This window comes from Alligator sinensis, unplaced genomic scaffold, assembly GCF_000455745.1.
Source record: "Alligator sinensis unplaced genomic scaffold, ASM45574v1 scaffold590_1, whole genome shotgun sequence".
Classification (NCBI taxonomy): Eukaryota; Metazoa; Chordata; order Crocodylia; family Alligatoridae; genus Alligator; species Alligator sinensis.
The window spans coordinates 975385-995222 of record NW_005842497.1 but is presented as its reverse complement, the minus strand read 5'-3'; the positions used below and the strand labels follow the sequence as shown (position 1 = coordinate 995222).

General features: G+C 43.8%; 1 protein-coding gene across 2 annotated transcripts in view; it reads left to right on the top strand.

Annotated features, from left to right (window-relative positions):
• Positions 1-9986, top strand: part of AUH (AU RNA binding methylglutaconyl-CoA hydratase) — a 176955-nt gene extending 166969 nt beyond the window's left edge. Inside the window, exons 9-11 of one of the 2 annotated variants that reach the window (XR_003095836.1) lie at positions 1611-1765; positions 2689-2736; positions 9645-9733. Coding sequence is in view for 1 of the 2 variants with exons in the window: in XM_014523494.2 (XP_014378980.1) it covers positions 2689-2736; positions 9645-9722 (126 nt within the window). In the remaining variant the exon portion in view is untranslated. Of the gene's footprint in view, positions 1-1610; positions 1766-2688; positions 2737-9644 lie in introns of both variants that reach the window. The other variant, XM_014523494.2, reaches the window with a different exon arrangement.
• The last annotated feature ends 9852 nt before the right edge of the window (positions 9987-19838 follow it).

Below are 19838 nucleotides of genomic sequence, written 5' to 3'. Positions count from 1 at the left end.
TGTTAAATAGTCATTCATATCCAAGGCTGGGGAAAAAGGTGATCTTAAACTGATACTCATCATGCTGTCAAGACTATCTTTGCTGTTTCAAGTGCAAATTCTATGAAAGACCAGAAAAGGTACTGTCACTTTTATAATAGTTTATGGTACAGTACCGTTCAAATTATATACAAAATCTAACATAAACCGAGTGCAACTCAGTGCACTCTTCTGATTCAGCTCTAGAATTCTTTTAAGACCCAGCCATGAGCAGTCACACACATGCTTTACTTTAAACATCTGAGTCATCCTGCTGAGCTCAGCTGGATTACTTACAGGCTCTAAGCATATGAATAGGTCTTTGCAGTGTCCCTTCTTGAAGCTCACTTTGGCCCAGAGAACAGAGTGGGAGAAGTTGCATCATATTGGGATTATAACGCATAAACTAAGGGTATAAATTGTAGGATAATCATGCAGTTATTTACATAATTGAGCTTAAAGGGTTACAATACTGATTAATTTAACTCTTAAAGTAAGAGACAAAATCAGAAGCAGAAGTAGAAAATGTGTACATTAAGGTCACATGTGCAAGTTATGCCCTGAGTATATGAACAGAGTTGTCCTGAGACAGGGAACCTTGAGGCAGAAATCTGGAGGTAACTGTAACAGCGTGACTGCATGAGTGACCTTGTTCTGGAAAGAATTAACCCTGGATTGAAACTAGGATAAAATTTCCCAAGTTTGGACATATATTTATCTCAGTTCAAGGGATAGTATTACCACAGCTATTTTTTTTTTTTTCTCAGAACAGCTGAGGTTTTCATAGGACCATTTATACGTCCATGGTCTTGCTTGTTTTTTTTTGTTTATTTGGGTTTTTTTGGTTTGGTTTGTTTTTTTATTTATCTTCCAAAGGATACAAATACAAGATTGATTTAAATAATATACAGTTGAAAATTAGTGCAAGACAGATAGTCTTGGTTCCAAACAAAGTGGGTCAGTGGACCAGAAGATGTTAACAAATCTAATATAATTTGAAGCTCAGATGTCAGAAGCCAGTAAAAGAGCTGGTCCCTGATGCCAATAGGCGATGCTTATGGAAAGCTGATAGCTGAACCATGAGGAAGTAGAGGAGGGGGAAATTCAGCCCTTGAAACTGTTCAAGCTGCTACTCAGAAATATTGTGCAGGTTATAAGAGATGGTCTGGGACCATTATTTGTCTGTGTTGGAGAAATACATACTTTACTATAGCAATACTCTAATATTATATAAGAAAACATTTCATTAAACTTGTAGTATAACTTACATTTTATACCAATTTTTATAAAATGAGTGCTTTTATATGCACACAAGGCAGAATTATGGCACATTATGATAACTATGTTAATAGTGAATGCTATCCATGGAGCAAATAAAGGACACCTTTATAGCTATAATTTACACTGGTCAAACATATCAATAATAATAAAAGCAAAGTAGTAGAACATTAAAATATTCTGTTCTATTAGGCCAGTGTGTATACAAAAGTGATATTTTGCAAAACTAACTATTGAGTATGAGAGTGCAGTTCTTTCACAATCTTCCATATATTACATTATAGAAATATTATGAAATTGTTCCTTTTTAATAGGTGAAACTGCCGTCAGGAGACATGCACTTTGTCCTAAACAACAGATGTAATTTGTTAGTGCTTTGGAAGTGGTAGAATTGTGTGCTGGTACAAATGTAAGATAAAATTCCATAACAAACTTTGACATACGTAGCATCTAGCTCGCTTTACAGGAGGTAAATTTTTTTATGTTGTATGCTGATGAGTAACTTTTCAGTTGTAAATAATATCTGTTATTAAGTATGTCAACTTTGGTATTTCTGTAGCATTCATGGTCTATTTTAGGCACTTCTGCATGTAGAAAGACATTTTTACTGCCTTGAAGAATCCATTTCAAAACGACTGTATTTACTTGACTCTAAGATGAGGTTTTTCCCACATAGAACATGGTGGGGAAAAAAGACTCTTGTCTTGAATTCAAGCTGGGCTATGGCTCCAGCTCTAGCCCCCACCCCAGCCCCAACCTGGGGTTGTTGCTGGAGCCACTGCTTCTGCCTACCCCCCCATTGCATCCCCTACTGCCTGCCCCCTCTGCCTGCCTCCTCTCCCCGCCCCCCCACTGCTTTCCCTGTTGCATTGTTAGGTGGTGGGGGGACAAATTTAAGACTCTCCAATAATTAGATTCTGTACATGGAAAATGATAACAAATTTATACATTTTCTGTGTATAGAATCTAATGATTTGGGGCATGTCTTTAATTCAGGGTCATCTTGGATTCAGGTAAATATGGTGTTTTTTAAAGCATCATCAGTGATGATCTGTAATCAGTGCTAGGTTTCTGCCCCCTTGTAGCTGAAATAATTAAAAATGTACAGCTAATTAATTACTTTGGGTCACTTTATAGTGAAGACCATCCATTCTGTGTTCATTTCTTATTTTTGGCAATCTGTTAAATAGTAATTACATCTCAGAATAAAGAAATTGATTACAGAAATAGTAATCTTTCCTTAACCACAGAATACAAAAAAAATCTGCATCAAGGTAGGGACTTCCTAGAACTGTATTAATATTTGTGTTTAGAGGTGAGACATAAGGAAATAAAATATATACTATATGCAGAAATTACTCACTCTTGAAATATTTCATTTTTCTTCCCCAGGTGGATTTAGTAACAGGCTTAGCAATTGAAGAAGCCTGTTATGCTCAGGTATGTAACATAATTTACAAAAACTTCTCTGTTAAAGCCTACATAGAAAAATATGCAGAGCCACAGCTTGAGATTGATGTGCTTTCTCCTAACAATGCTTCAGGTATGGAATTTTTCCTTTCCTTGTAGCATTTTTTTTTTAAATAATTAAGGAAGGAAGGGAGTTTGAGGCAAAACATCCTCTTATATGAAGGGGCTATTCAGAAAGGGGGCATGGCACTGTGCCATTCAGACATCCAGCCTAAGAACCAACTTGTGATTCAAGAGTGGTCTGCTGTGGGAACTATGTGCCAGAGCACCTGACTAGTGCATGGTAATAGTAGTATATGTGCTAACTCACAGGACAGCTTGGGTACACTTCGTAGCCCATAAGCCTGTAGAGCTGTGCATTATGGAGTAAAGATATGCGTGTCAAACTCAAATAAGTGACTGTGGGCTGGAGAGCCTACTCTGGATACGATCCATGCGGCTTCTCACTGCAGCTTATGGCAGTGCTGTCAGTGCCACCAGCCAAGGAGTTAACGCCACAGCTGCTGAAGCCCCATTGCTGTGACTGCTGGGCTAGGGACAGAAGTTACGTGCTTAAACTGGTTTAAGTGATCAGAAACTGGTTTATACCTGTAACAGAACATGTGTTCAGTGCACATAAATCAGTTTCAAAATGGTCAAAACTGGTTTAAGATAAACCTGGTTCAGTGTAGTATCAGACTTAACTGTTTTGGGCCAATCCAGTTTATGCAACTTCTGTCCCAGACCCCTTCCTGGTTTAAGTTAAACCAGAGTCCTCCAGCATCCTAGCCCTGAGCTGGGCTGCATAGGTGGATTAACAGATGGGCCAGCTGGGCCCAAGCCCAGGGGCCACAACCAATTTGGGGACCCGGGATCCTTATCAGCAGGGAAGCGAAAGCCGCGGTTTTAAACTTGGTGCGTTTTCCCAGCAGGAAAACAAAAATGACTCCAAGTTTAAAACCACAGCTTTTGCATTTGCTTCCCTGAATCTGGGAGCAGGGCCCGTCCCCCAGTGGGGCTGGGAGGGGGAGGCTGGGGCTGGGCTGGCCAGGAGTGCCGCACATTGCCGCACCGCGGAGCGGGCTAGAAGCGCCATGCTGCACCTCTGCAGATGGACGGTGGTGCTCCCCGCAGATAGGCAGGTGTAGCCACCCCGAAATTCATAGTCCCAAAAACACAAACAAAACCACTCACCCTAAAAACAAAAACGGGACTCAAATGAGTCCAGCCAGGTAAGTATCCAGCCTCTTCTTAAAGATCCCCAGGGTAGGGGCCAGCACCACCTCCCTTGGAAGTTGGTTCCAGCTCCTAGCCGCCCTGACTGTGAAGTAGTTTTTTCGGATGTCCAATCTGTACCTCCTCTCCATCAACTTGTGCCCATTATTCCTTGTTATGCCAGCAGGGGCTAGGGGAAACAGCGTCTCCCCCAAACCCTTCTGGTTCCCCCTAGTGAGTTTATAGACGGTCACCAGGTCCCCCCTCAGCCTTCTCTTGTGGAGGCTGAATAGGTTCAAGTCCCGCAGTCTCTCACTGTAGGGTCTGCCCTGTTGTCCCCGGATCATGCGGGTGGCCCTCCTCTGGACCCTCTCCATGTTGTCCACATCCCTCCTGAAATGGGGCGCACAGAACTGGACACAATACTCCAGCTGCGGCCTGACCAGCGTCGCATAGAGGGGGAGGATCACCTCCCTGGCTCTACTCGAGATGCACCTGTGGATGCACGACAAGGTCCGGTTAGCCCTGCCAACCATGACCTCGCATTGTCGGCCCATGTTCATCTTGGAGTCAATAATGACACCAAGATCCCTTTCCGCCTCCGTGCTCTCAAGTAGGGAGTTCCCCATCGTATAAGTGTGCTGCTGGTTCCTACTACCCAAGTGCAGCACCCTGCACTTGTCCGTATTGAAACGCATCCTGTTCCTGTCTGCCCACCCCTGTAACCTATCCAGATCCTTCTGCAATCTCTCTCTCCCTGCTAGCGTGCTCACCTCCCCCCAAATTTTGGTGTCATCAGCGAATTTAAACAGGTTGCTCTCCACCCCAACATCAAGATCGCTGATGAAGACATTGAACAGCGCAGGGCCCAGGACCGAGCCCTGAGGGACTCCACTACCCACCTCCCCCCAAGTCGAATATGATCCATCCACCACCACCCTCTGAGTGCGACCCTTCAGCCAATCTGCAATCCATCTGACCGTGTAGGCATCTATGCCACAGTCGCCTAGTTTACTAATTAGGATGGGGTGAGAGACGGTGTCAAAGGCCTTGCTGAAGTCCAGAAAGACTACATCCACCGCGACACCTGCATCCATGGCCTTTGTGACCTGATCATAAAAGGCAATCAGGTTGGTCTGACATGATCTCCCCCTAATAAATCCATGCTGATTGCCCCTGAGCATCATCTCGGATGCCGGCCCATCACAAATGTGCTCCTTGATGATCTTCTCAAAGAGCTTCCCCAGGATTGAGGTAAGACTGACGGGCCTATAATTGCCCGGGTCCTCCCTTTTCCCTTTTTTGAAGATGGGGACCACATTAGCTACCTTCCAATCGTCTGGCACCTGGCCCAAGCACCACGATCGCTCGTAGAGCCGTGCCAGGGGCCCTGCAATAACCCCAGCCAGCTCCCTCAGCACCCTGGGGTGGAGAGCATCCGGACCCGCTGACTTGAACGCGTCCAGCCCCTCCAGAAGCTCTCTAACCCGGTCCTCCCCAACCTGAGGTCTGAAGGCGATCCCCTCGCGTCCGGCTTCTATCACAGCAGGGAAGTCCCGGTCCCTGCACAAGAAAACGGAGGTGAAGAATTGGTTAAAGAGGTCCGCTTTATCCTCTGACGCAACCACCAGATTGCCCCGCATATCCTGCAGGGGCCCCACATTACCCGGCGCCTTCTTCATCCTCCCAATATATTTGAAAAAGGACTTTTTGTTATCCTTAATCCTGGACGCTAATCCGAGCTCTATCTCCGCCTTGGCCTTCCTAACAGCCCGCCTGCAGGCCCGAGCAGAGGAGGTATACTCCTCTTTGGAGATTACACCCCCCTTCCACCGGGCGTACGCCACCCTTTTGGCAAGCAGGCATTCCCGGACACCCTTGGTGAGCCAGGGGGGCTTTTGGACACTCCTGCCCGCCTTGCTTCTTGTCGGGATGGACACCCCTTGGGCCCCGAGTATCGTTTCCTTAAGGAACGACCACTCCTCTTGGACGCTGAGTTCCTCTGCCCTCAAGGACCCCAGTTCCTCTCCCACTAATCTCCTCATCTCACTGAAGTTGGCCCTCCTGAAGTCTAGGGCCACCACCTTGCTGCGGGCCCTTGACACTCTACGCTGGATGGTGAATTCCAGCACGCGATGATCACTATTGCCCAGGTGGTCAAGAACCTGGAGGCCTCTTACCAGGTCGTCGCCTGCGGCCAGGACCAGGTCCAGCAGAGCATCTCCTCTGGTGGGACTGTGCACCTCCTGAATCAAGTGGAGGTCCTGCAACTCGGCCAAGAACCTCCTGGAGCGGTCCGTCCCGGCTGACTGCTCCTCCCAGCAGATGTCCGGGTAATTAAAATCGCCCATGACAACTACATCCCTTGCTTTTAGTGTCTCCGCAAGCTGGCCTGAAAATTCCCTGTCCAGCTCCTCCTCCTGATTGGGGGGTCTGTAATAGACCCCCACCGTCAAATCCCTCTCGCCTTGCCCCCCCTGGATCTTGACCCAGAGCACTTCAGCTCGCCCTTCCCCTGACCCCATACTGCTGGCAGAGGATGTGTAGTGCTCCTTGACATAAAGTGCCACCCCCCCCCCTTTTCTGCCTTCTCTATCCCGCCTGTCCAGCCTATAGCCCCTAATGTTAACTGCCCAGTCATGGGATGAGTCCCACCATGTCTCTGTTAACCCTACGACATCTGGATTTGAACTAGCTATTCTGAGGGCGAGTTCCTCCTGTTTGTTCCCCATGCTACGAGCATTGGTGTACAGGCATTTAAGGCCTTGCAAGACTGTGTGCCCCCCCACCCCCTGATTAGCCAGACCATCAGGACCCCTGTTACTTACCTTTGCACCCCTTGCCCTGATGGCGTCTCCTCGTCTTCCTGCAGCCCCCTCCCCCGGCGAGTCTAGTTTAAAGCTCGCCGTACGAGATCAGCCAACCTGGAAGAGAAGATACGCTTGCCATTAGGGGAGAGATGAAGCCCATCCCGCCCCAGCAATCCCCCCTCCCGAAAGCATGGGTCGTTGTCAAGGAACCCAAGGCCTGCCCGGCGGCACCAGCTGCGTAAGCGCTGGTTGACTTCACCAATGCAGGCCCCATGCCTCTGTCCCCGCCCCCTCACCGGAAGAAGAGAGGAAAAAACCACCTGCGCCCCTGTCTCTAATTGGGGGCTAATTCACTTTATTGGGGGCTAATTCACTTTAGCCCCCAATAGACACCCCTCCCAGCACCTCCACCTTCCCACAGAGGCACTGCGTAGCACTCCCGGCCTGGCCCAAAGCATATGCACAACCACATGGACACAGCCAGGCAGCTGTGCCTGCTGGTAGGCGCAAGAGGGACCAGGTGGGAGCAAGATGGAGCCACAGGCGGCTCATGGTAGGGTGGGGAGGATTGGAGGGAGGGGACTACCTCAGAGTGATTGAGAGTTGGGGAGGCGGGAGCTCCTGTGAGGGGAAAGTGTGTGTGTGCGTGCATTTCTGTGTGCATCCATTTGTGTGTGTGAATGTCTGTATCTGTGTGTGTTTGTCCTTCCCAGCAGGCCACAGCACAGGGTGGGGCCGCAGGGGCTGCACAGTTCCCCATGCCCAAGCCAGGTGGAGCTGTCACGGAACCCCAGGCAGCCCATAGGGGATGGGCCCTTCCCAGCCCACTGCAGCTGCATGACAGCCTGGCCTGGCAGCACGGGCAGGGGTTGGCTGGGGAGCAGGCTTTCTGGGCTATCTCAGAGGCACTGGCGGGCTCCAAGCCTGGCAGCTGCCACCACATCCCCTGTCCTGTGCTCAGGGCCCAACTGCCTCCACCCTCAGCAACGCCCATAGGCCAGCTTGGCTCATCTCTGCAGCTGCAGCGAGCCCTGGGCAGATAGCAGGGCCATGCTGCCTGCTCTGGCCAGGCCCCCCCACCACCCGAGGAAGAGCTGGGTGGGAAAGCTGGGCAGACCCTGACTGGGGTTCCATGCCTTCCTGGAGACAGGAGAGTTTAATACCCACCCCTTGTTGCCCTTTGCCTGAGGAGCTGCCCTGGCTGGTGTATGGCTTTGGGGACAAGCCTGGCAAGGAGCTGCTTCCCATTTCCCCTTCTAGGCACACCCCATCTGGGGTAAGGACAGGGTGGGGGCTTAAACCCCTCCACAATCATACTTAGCCCCTGAGGGGGCTTGGCCACACCCCCCAAGTCAGCTTCCCTCTAGCCTTGTGGCTCCTGCAAAGGGGGGACTCGCACTAGCGCCCCCCAGCTTCTAGCCTGAGCCACTTCAGGCATGTGCCTGCATTTCCACTATGAAATGTGAATGTCTGTTCACTTGCAAATCAGTTGAATTTTTGCAGGTTAGACTAACCTGCAAAGATTGAATCAATTCATGTTCAGGCTTTTTGAATGTCTGTCTCTAGCCCTGGAGGTGCAGTGTCAGTACAGCCAGCACCTAGGGGGTGAATGTCACAAATTGTAGTCACCAGTGGTGAGCGAAACCACTGAATTGAGCTGTAATGCTCACCCCCTGGATGTTAGCCATGCTTACACTGTCTCTCCAGCAGTGATGGCAACTGGCCTTCATTGGCAATGGCATTAACTCCTCGGCTGCTGGTAGCTGTAGCAAAAAAGTTCTACAGGCCCCCTCCCCTCCCCACCATTACTCCCGCTGTAACAGCTAAGCTCCCTCTCCCTCTTCCAGCTTCTACTTCCTGCCCTCAGTCCCAAGGGTGAGGCACAGCTGCGCAATGGAAAGGCTAGAGTTACCCGGGTGTGGGGGGGGGGGGGTGGTTAGGGTGCCCATGCATGTACCAAGGGAGGGGACCAGTCTGCCCACATTGCAGGTAGATAGTGCATATGGCTGGGAAGGGGTCACTGCATGTGTGGTTGCAGGGGAAGCTGTACTGCCTTTGCTGTGGGGAGGAAAGCTCAGGGCCCTAGGGTCTGTATTCTGTATCTTATGTGGCCCCTGAGATTGCAGCCTGTGTGGTGTGTGGCCCCCAACTGCCTGGAAGTTGGACGGCCCGGATTTAAACATCTGAACAAGAGCTTGCATCTGTTCTCCATACTGCCCAGTACTGGAGTGTCCATCACTAACATTTTTTTAAGTTCCTGCAAATCATTCTACAGCCTTTCCAACCCACAGCTAGATTCCCCTCCCTGGAACCAACAGTGAACTTCTGTTTGGTCTGGGGCAACATTGTAACTCAGAATGCTTGCACTTCTGTCTGCACCCTAAAAAGGGTCTTACAGGAATTTTGAAAATTTTAAATATCTACAGGATTAGTAGTTCTTTGTGCGTCAGCAATGTTCATCTTCTTGAGAAGGTAGAACTGCTGGGGTATCAAAGGTTTTGTAGAGAAGGCTTTTGGTTTTATAAAATGTAAAAATAAAAGCTGTAAAAATAAAAATGTCTTTTTTTCCTTCTTGCTAGAAATTTAATAATAAGCAACTTAAAAACAACAGGCCAGATCTTCAACTGGTTTAAATTAGTATTGCTAAATAAACCATTTACCAATAATCAAGTTACTCCAACTGAAGATCTGAACCACAGATTGTAAAGTAGTTGTATATGGACTGTGTTCAGTTTCACACTTTTGTGATTTCTGTATTTTACTGTGGACTACACGTTGCATACATTAAATAAATGGTGGCTTTATATGAAACCTGTACCTCGTTTTTTGTCAATGCTGGTATGGATAACATGAAGTTTCTCTGTTTTTTTGTAGACTATACCAACAAAAGATAGAATTGAAGGTCTTCTTGCTTTTAAGGAGAAAAGACCCCCTCGCTATAAGGGAGAATAGGAGAAACTGATGCCTTTAAATTACCATGAAATAAACCTACTGCTGGAAGGGCCTTTCAGCTGCACTTTGCCTCAGCACCTGGAATATCACAGCCACCAAAGTAAAAGCTAATCATACATATGTTACTACATCTTGAATGTGTCCATACATGTATCTGCCCCAGATCTGTGTTAAGTCAAACTCATTATGGTTTATGACAGTTGCTCTGTGTACTTGCAAGGTCATACATAGATTAATGGATTTTTTTTAATTCATATATATGAAACATCATTCCAAAATTTTAAAAAATGTAAATTCTTTATATATACAAAGCCTATAACATAATTTTGAATGTATGTCTGTTGTACTATTTTATCAGAATAAAAGCGAATTCCACACACCAAAAATGTGAAATTATACCAAATATGGTTTCTAAATGATTCTGTATATCAACAAGAAATCATGTTTATTCCAACTAAACATGTAAATTATTAATAAAGATAGTGAAGCGACAAGAATGATTGTTTGGGAGATTATAAACTTGTCTTGTGCTATTGTAAATAAGGTGAATTCCTTTTTTATCCAGTTTTAAAAGGATATTCTGTTCACTTACTTAAACTTAACAAGGTTAAACTACTTTTGAATTTAACCCTTAAAGTACTAGCCAAAATCAGAAGCAGAAGTACAAAATGTGTACATTAAGGTCACATGTGCAAGTTATGCTCTGGGTATATGAGCAGATTTGCCCTAAAACAGGGAACCTTGAGGCAAAAGTCTGGAGGTAACTGTAACAGTATGACTGCATGAGTGACCTTGTTCTGGAAAGGTTCAAATTCAAATATCTTCAGATTCAGCCCTCAGTCATGTAAGCCTCAATTCTAAACTTGGCCTCTTTCTCCCAGGTTTCTACAGGACTTCATCTGACCAGCACTCTCCACTAATGAAAAAGCTGTAATTTACTTGGCCTAGTGGTTTTTACTTTCAGGCTGAATTCAACTTTTTATTTGCAGAGCTGTGATTAAGCATGTGTATAAAGCTAGAGAAGTTATTAAACACATGTGCAAAGCCAGAGAACTTATGTTAGCCTCAAAATGCTTATTCTGATTATATAATCATTTTGCAGGTTCTGCTACTGTGTAGTTCTACACAGCTGCTGTGAACTGAGATGATCTTTATTCTGTAGGGGCCTGTACGGGTTGTTTCCTCTTTGACTTTGAAAAGAGAAAACTACTGTGTCTATGTATCTTTGCCTTGGAAAATGGCCTCTTCAAAATATTCTGTTAACTTGACTGGTAGGTAAATATGGCTTATCAGTCAGAGGTTAAATTATTTATATTAAAACAATCTCCTTTGTGTTTGGTTTGCATTGTATTTGTAAGAATGTCTGCATGCTGTGCTGTTTCTGCAACATTAGCTATGGTCAGTCTTCAATCTATGGTGATACAGCAGCTGATCAACATGAAATGACAAGAACTCATTAAAATTTATATTTAGCCATATCTTTACATGTAAATTGATTATAACTGGTGTAACACACATTTCGTTGACTGATAAACTTGCTGAGTTGATCATTTCATGCATGATAATTTGCAAATAAAGTACCTGTGCTTGTTTTGATAGTCACATAAAGCCTTCGGGGTCATTTTCTCCTTTTTTTCAAAATGCTAAAATGTCATTTTGATTATTACTGAATAGGAAATAATTATGTTAATAAGAGAGAAAATATACAGTCTGTACTGAATGGTTTGTCTCTCATAACTGATATATATTCTGGTTATTGAGTTGCCTTTCATTTTCTAACAAGAATTGACAAAGTAAGTTTGATGTCTGTATATTAAAAAAATCTAATGATTACAACTATTGTGGCAAAAAATGTTTGCATCAATCTGTGTACATTTTTGCCTTAAACTTGTAAATTTGATTTCAGGAGAATACATTGCTTTCACAATATTTACAATAGTCCTTTTTCCCCTGAGAAAGATATAGCCATACTGTTGCATTTTGAAGCCCCATCTCTTGAAGTCAGTTTGAATATTATTGGAAAGTGAGTACAAATTGGAGACTTTTATTAATGTACTATAGGTCATAGTAATTTCTTGTTTCAAAACTATTTCAGTATTTGGCAAAAAAAATTAGAAACCTATTGTTTTTCTATTAAATAAATGAATTAGCATCATGATAAACATGATGCAACTGAATTACAATGCAACTTAATTAACTTCATGATTCAACTTAATTAACAGCAATATTAGAATCCTGCTTTCAAAATTGGGAGATTTGTACAAGAAAGGCTCTTACTAAGTCTGACTTCTAGCTATCACTCCTTCAATTGCTGGGACTCAGTCCTGTCATTTCTTCTTTGTGCTCACTATATCTCCTCTTTTAGCTGCAGTGGTTCTAACTGGCCAGGTCCCGGTTTTGGGCAGAATGCGCTGCCCCTATGTGTGCCACTCTGCTTTTTTTGTTTTTACACAGGTTTTATGACCCCAGGATCTCCCAGGGTCAAAACAACCTACCATGCTGCTTGTGGCATGGGATGGAGGTTTCTTACATACCACATGGCCACAATCGTCTGGATGCTGCCTTAGAGGGCATCATCTTATGGAATATTTCTGTGGGGTCTACAAAGCCATTTCTGTCAAATTGTAAGAGTTGTTAGTTTGTAGGCAATGACACTTGCTCATGGTCCTACTCCCAGGTTTCTTGCTGTGGCGTTTTCAAAAGCTGTTAACCAGCTGCACTCAGAACAAGTACCAATATGCACCATGTGCAGCTGTTCCTTTTTTTGTTTGTTAGATTTCTTTCACCAACATATTTAGACGTGGTTGAGTTTGTTGGAGACACCAAAAACTATATGGTGGACAGAAATGGAGAACTTCACGTTAAAAAAAAATCTGCAATGGACAGCAGTTGGAACAGATGGAAAAACCTGGGAATTTCCCAGCAGTCATTACAAGTTAAGTGTTGTTTCCTTCTTTCTTTTGAACCTTGCTTGGATGGAAAAGTAATGGCATGCAATGTGGTTGAGAAAGAAAGATGAGGGAGAATCTCTGTCTGGAAAAAAAGTGGTCCGCAATATGAACATATATATGAGAACCACTGGGTTATAATGTATGCCTGTATTTCTAACAAGTTATGCCTTATTTCTTCTTTGGCCTGTAGCTTGTTTTTTGGGATTCTCCTCCCCTCTTCCCCCTAAATATTACATCTGATGATTTCATTGACAAACTATAAAGGTACAATGAAAAATGGAGATTATCCAATTACTGTATTTAAAGGGTGGTAATGACATGTTCATTCTAAGGTGCTCTTTTTTTTAGATATTCTAAATAATTTTAGAACGCAATACCTACCTCTGAGCAATCAGGAGAGAGAGAATAATTGCAAGCAGATAAACCTGTGTAAGAGATGTAGTCAGCTAAAATGTAATAAAAAATAAGCTATCATAAGCCTCGTACATAAATATAACTTTGTTTTAAAGGTGGCAAAGATTGTTTCTTCCTCCTATGCATTCTTCTGTCTTTTTAGGGGGAGAACATCTAGTCTGGTGTTTACGTATCACAATTATGGGCAAGGCACAAAAACCTGAATAGAATGGTTTTCTTCTATCAATGTACAACCTTAAAATATATTAAAAGCATAGCTTTAAACAGATTCCCAGAAAAGGTTTAAAATCTGAATTTGAAACTTACTAGTCCAGTGCTTCAATTTATTTTATTTTATTATAAATTAAAGTCATATTTGGTTACAACCTTTGAATGGAGTTGAATGGAGCCTGTATTAGTCTCACAAAATTCACTATGCTTATATTTATAAAATTGTTCGGCTTGTCAGACAAGATCAAACACTTTCAGTACCATGGTCTTACTGCAAATGCATTGTAACAAGTTTCATTTGCGTTTGAAGTAAAACATTTCATTTGTAAAGGAAAAAACTTAAACCTGATAAAGGATTCCTTCTACAAATCTGAGGGATTTGAATATTACTACTGGCATATATTATAGAAATGTATATTGTAGAAACAGCAGTTGAGTAGCAGAGAGTCTGAGATGGCCTTACTGTTTCTAAATTCTGTATTAATCCTATACAGTAGTTCAAGGCCAAAGTAAATGCAGCAGAAGTCAAAGTTAACTCTGAGTTTCAACAGAGGTGTGGCCTGCCACAGCACATTCTTTCCTACCCTCCATTAACTTTTGCTTCTGCAAAAGGGAGAGACCTATGATGATCACTAGCAGAGCATGAATTGACAACCATCACAGATTATCAGATCAGTCTCCACCCTCACCCAGTAAGTCTAGACTTCATCTTCAAATATCTGGTAAATAATGCTTCCAAGGACACTCATTCACAGGGAGAAATATATGAAGTATGTCTACAGAATTTATTAAAGGGCATGAACTTTGTATCAAAGCAACTTAGTGTTCTAATGCAATATTCCTTATGGTCAAAATATTCCATAAAAAGCATATAGTGCATGCATGTGTGGACAAACTCTTCAAATATCTGACGTAATTGCAGCTCTCGTTTATAATTTCTGAAGCTTGTGTTAACTAATACAGTTTTATAGCCTTATATTTGTGGAAGAAAAAGAGCACACTCTGGCTTTCAGAATGCTCAATATGATCACTTTCAAAAGAACATGAAAAAGCTTTGTTTTATTTTTAAAGAACTTCTACAGATACTGAAAATTGGTGTGAAACAAAAAAATAATTGTTCCTTTATTTTAGCTATCTCTAATTGATTTAACATTTTCCTGTAAGCATAAGGGACTTTGTGATATCATCTTTGGCTCAAATTTTCATAATATGTTTAAAAAAAAATCAAATGCCAGTTGTACAAGTTCTGCAAAATACTGTGTGCAGATCATCTGTCTAGTACAGCTCAGAAAGACAAAGTTTAATGTTTAAATAGTAAGGCAAAGTTTGCTGTGCTTTCCTGTTTGCTGCATGTTAATAATGTATCTGTATTCATACAGGAAAAGCTTGGTCGTGCATCCTCCTGCTCATGATATTATTTCCAACTCCCAGGACTTAGTTCCCTCATCTTCTAAAGCTTAACTTCAGAACTATTTGTGTAAACATGTAAAGACCACAAGACTGGACCAATGTTGGCCCAGTTCTGTAGTCCTTGTTCACAATGAATAGCACTTATATGAACAGTCCCATTGATGCTAATGGGATTGCTACCAGTAACAAATACCATTCCTAGTAGCAAGTGTCTGACACTTAAATTGAACACAGTGTGAGGGTTTTTTTTTATTTCTGTGAAACAGCTGCATAATTATGTACTTTTAGCATAGTGAAATCACAATATTCTATGGGTATTTAAAACTTAACTCTTGTATGGAACCAGTGTCCTGTAGCTGTTCTTTAATCCCCAGTACAATGTCTAAAATGGTTGAGTCCTCTCACTAATCATCAGAGCTCTGTTAGAGAAACTCTAGAATATGTGGGGGTAGGAATTCCCTGTGTGCTGCTAGCCTAGAATCAAGCTTCACTAGTGATTTTACAGGTACCTCAGTCCCTTTACACAGAGGTCTGTGCCTCTGTGCGCTCTGCCTCTTGAAACACAGTGGGTGCATCTACATGTGCACTTAATCTGCCTGAATTTTCTGCACATTAAATTTCACCCAGGCATGTGTCTGAACGTGCACCTGCGTTGGGAGCAGTTAGATCCAGGGCTGCTCCTGCCCTGCTCTGCCCCCTGCAGCAACCAGGGTGAGCTCCAGGCTCCCCCAGGTGCCAGTCCCAGTCTGGCAGGGGGCATTAGGGGCGGCCTTGGGCTGGCAGAGCTCATGGGGTGGGGAAGTCAGGCCTTAGCTGTGGTGGGGAGGGGAGGGAGACTGGGGACAGCTCCACCCCTGCTCCCTGGAACAACTCTGAGCTGTGCGGAGCTTGGAGCTCCATGGGGTGGGCAGGAAGCTGGGGACAATTGGAGCGTGAACTAAAGCCCATGCCCCTCTTCTCCCAGGTAAGTGCCCCTTCATAATCACCTCCTTCACTTTGTATGGTGTCCAGTCCACCAGATGTGCTCTGAAAATGTTTATCACTTTGGACTTCAAAGCTGGAGGAAAACCAGTTTGCAAACCCTCATGCAGCTTAGGTATAATTTATGGGCCTTGTTACTGAACACTATTAAAACCGAGTCACTTTGAGATGTGGCCAGAACTATAACTTGGGGTGCCTAAAGACTTCAGGTGCCTCTAACAATAAGGTAGCTGCTGAGCAGGGTTTTGTACTGTGGACCTGATCCTGCCTGCCAGGAATTTTGTACAGCCTGCAGTGGGTTCCTCAGCCCCATTTGGCTCAGGCATGAGAGGCAGCCCAGGCCGTGACGTATGCGGCTGATCCCACTGTGCCCAAGTGCACAGCAGGGCTGGGCCAGCATGGTGGCTGGACTCTGCTTCGTGGCAGGCCTGGGGCAGCAGCTCCTCCTGGCTGCCACTGTCAATGTCAGTGCTGCTAGACCGTGCCACACTGTCTGGGCATCCTGGCTCATTCACTCTGCGCCTACCACCAGGGGTGCCAGACAGTGGTGGCAGGCAGGGTCTCCAAGGAGACCGGCCTGGGACCCTCATGAGCAGGGCGTGCTCAGTCAGGCAGATGAGATGGGTCTGCGGGCAGATGGGGAGCAGGGTCTGGGAGTGGGATGGGCAGGTAGGGCCAGGGCTAGGGTTGCGGGCTGGTGACAGCGTGGGGCCGCAGCCGTGGTTGGGAGCAGAGCTGCAATCTGCTGGCTGCACGTCTCTACAAGTGCTGGTTCCATGGGCAGGGGTGTCCCAGTAGTAGATCACAGCTCTACCCCAGACCCCAGCCCTGCACTGTCTCTGCCCCCTGATCCCAGCCCCAGCCACCTGCCTGTGCCACTCCTAAACACTGCTCCCCACCTGCCCACAGCTCCATCCCGTCTTCCCTGCCCATGTAGGTCCTAGTCCAGTCATCATGGAGACCCCAGTGCGGGGTCTGGATTACTGGGTGGTGACAGCACAGGGCCAGGCCCTGGGGCAGAGCCACTTAGGGAGTTTGGGTGAGCTGTGGTGGCCCTGGCTTAGGAGGGGTGCTGACCCAGCCTGCAATAGCTCACCAAAACTCCCTAAATGGCCTTCCAAGCCAAATAATTGCCCACGCTCCTTTAGATCTAGACCTATTTTAGGCATCTCAGTCCTTTAGTAGATCTAGCCCTAGATTTGGGCTTCTTTGATTGTGACATGATTAATAGCTTGCACTTTTTGAGTACCTTACACCTTTGAAATATTAAGTAAGCTTCAAATTACCTCTAACTCAGAGAGGAATATCAGAAATCATTTTACCAGCTAATGATGGTCTGCTTAGGGACAGAATGGGTGTTCTGTTTAGCAAACGGTAATGACTACACAGCAGTATAAGGCTGGAAGTGCAGGTCCGGTCCTCCCCAGTTATGCTGGCTGCCAAAAGCACAAAGGGGCCAAAATAGCAGCTAGGTATCAGCAAGGTGCAAGGGAACTCCAGTAACATAGTCCCTGGGCCAGCAGCAGCAAGAGAGATGATGTAGAAGGCAGACTGCCATATTTTCACCACCAGAGGATCCTTGGATCTTGGGGTGATCATCTGGAGCTGGTTATTCCAGTTCCACAGACTGAGCCTGCCAACAGTGAAGCACAAACAGCTGCAGCACACAGGAGTATCTGGGTCATTTTGCCTCCATATAAATACGTAATCTGTAAAATGTGTGTACATACATACACTGTGCCTACAGCACGTAGCTTGCAGATTGCTGGGGGAGGCTTCTAAAACATTGTTTCAATTGTTAAAATAGCTATAATTAAAACCATATCCTCACAGGTATATGAAGAAAGTGTGTGTGTGTATATATGTGTGTGTGTGTGTGTGTGTGTATATATATATATATATATATATTGCTACATAAGCTTTTATAATTCTTGTAATTACAGCATATTTATCTCAAGTGTTTCACAAGTACACTTTTGGGTAATACTAGTAGGAGATTAAGTAATAGCTTCTCACAAACACTATTGCTCAAGAACATCAAACGTGATGTACTGAGATTTGAGGTACCGTACATACTTTTGGCTGTTTTGCTCCTATGACCTTTTCTCTCTTTTGGAACACAAAGCAAAGATGCATGTGTTTTCCCTAACATGTATGCCAGTAACTACTTGACTCCAGTTTTAATGGGTGTTGCTCGTAATAGACAGCGGTAATGTATCCAAGCCAACTTGGCCATCTTTATAGTTCACACTGTGCCAGAAACCAGGAACTTCAAAGCTTCTTCCTTTTAGAACTCTAAAGGAATACAAGTTTCTGTTTCTTCATATCATCAAACTTAATTATTGGCAATAAACGACTGCTGGCAGGAGCAATGCATCACATGGCTCCATTTCTGTTTTAGAAAAGGTCAGCATATGGCACAAACACTTTGCTGTATTATGCAGCCTTGTACTCTGATCACATAACACATGCTTCAGAAAGCATTATGCAATGTTACACTCACTGATTAATGACTGCTTGCACAAGAAGTTTTTCATTACCCTGAATGCTAGCATCCTGGGAATGATTAACTCTGTGACATAACTCTCCTCACATAAATATGGAAGACTTGAATGTAACCTCAAAATAACGTGTTTTAGAAATAACTGAACACTTTACTGCTTAGACCTGTGTACTGTACATAATTAACAACTGCTTTAAAGCTCCGGAATGGAAGAGAAGCCTATTTAGGGGAACTGTGAACAAGATTTATTTTTAAGGGTTAAAGTTTCACCCATGATTAATTTTTGCATACAGCAGAATCTTGTTCACAGTGTTTTTTTCTTTGCTTTCCTGAGAGAATTTCTTCCAGTCTCCAGCAAATGAGCTAAAAAGAGATGGTCAATACAGCCTCTATATAGACTTATGTAATCCCAGGCATAGTAATGCCCCTACATGAGTGTAAAAGAGGTAAGAATTTGGTTCAGTACGTGCCATGTTTTCTTGTATATACATCTGGGCCTAATTCAGCTCTAGTATATACAGTTTCTGGACCTAAATGATGGAACTCTGATGCTAACTCATTGGCTAAACAATCCTACATAAGACTGTGGTTTACAAATACATGAAAATAAAAGGATAATTTGAATAGAATAAAATAAGAAATGTATATAAAGAGCTGAAATATCCTGAAATATATGCTGAGTCTAGGCAATAAACTGTAGACCTTACTCAGTTTTAATTGAGGCAGATATCCAGCAGGCAGGCTGAATGCAAGCTAAGATTCAAGAGTTTGTCCACACATCAGTTGATTCTCCCAAATATTAAAGCCAAACTCTCTTATTCCTGAAACCTCCAAAGCTAAAACTGAGCATAAGTTTGGGGGGAATAAATCTCCATAATTTGTCAGCTACCTCTTCTACTCATCTTGTTTCTCTCTACTAGTATGTTATTTCTAAGTAGCTAAACAACTAAACAGCTAGGAAACTACATTCTAATTCATTAATGGCAGTACAAATCAGGTCTGTTAACACTATGTTTTCTTCCTGTTTTCATTATTTCTTTACCTAGAAGCAAAAGTACAACTCTTGAATGGCATGACATTCCTTTGCTTTTTGCTCAGTCATTGTGTGTGCAAATATCACAGCTTCTTGGATATGAAGAAAGGACTGTGGACACTACTGCGATCATTCTCGTAAAGTGTAGAAGAATAACTGTAAAAATAAATATTCTTTACCCCATTCATATCTCCCCCAGAACTTGAAGGTTTACCCAGAGTGGCTTGTTTTCTACACTCACTATTGATCGCTGCAGATTTCCGATTTTTCAACGAGCTTTGTTAAAGAAAAAGTTGTTTGATATGTTTGGAAGTTCAACCCACAAAAATCAGCTTTCAATCTGAATATCTTGAGAGCACATTTTTTTTCCATTACAAAAGAGACCATTTTATATTAACATCTATTTATTTATGAATTCATATCAAATGCCAGCCTGAAAAATGTCAGCCTGCTCTTGCAACTCTCACTTCTGTTTTATAATCCTTACATGGTCCAATTAAATTAAAATCAGGCTACTTGAATAAGTAAAGGCTTTGCACTGACAGGTGGTTTAGGAATGCTACCATATTACTCCATTCTTTAGAATATTATCTGCACTGAAAGCAAATAAAGAA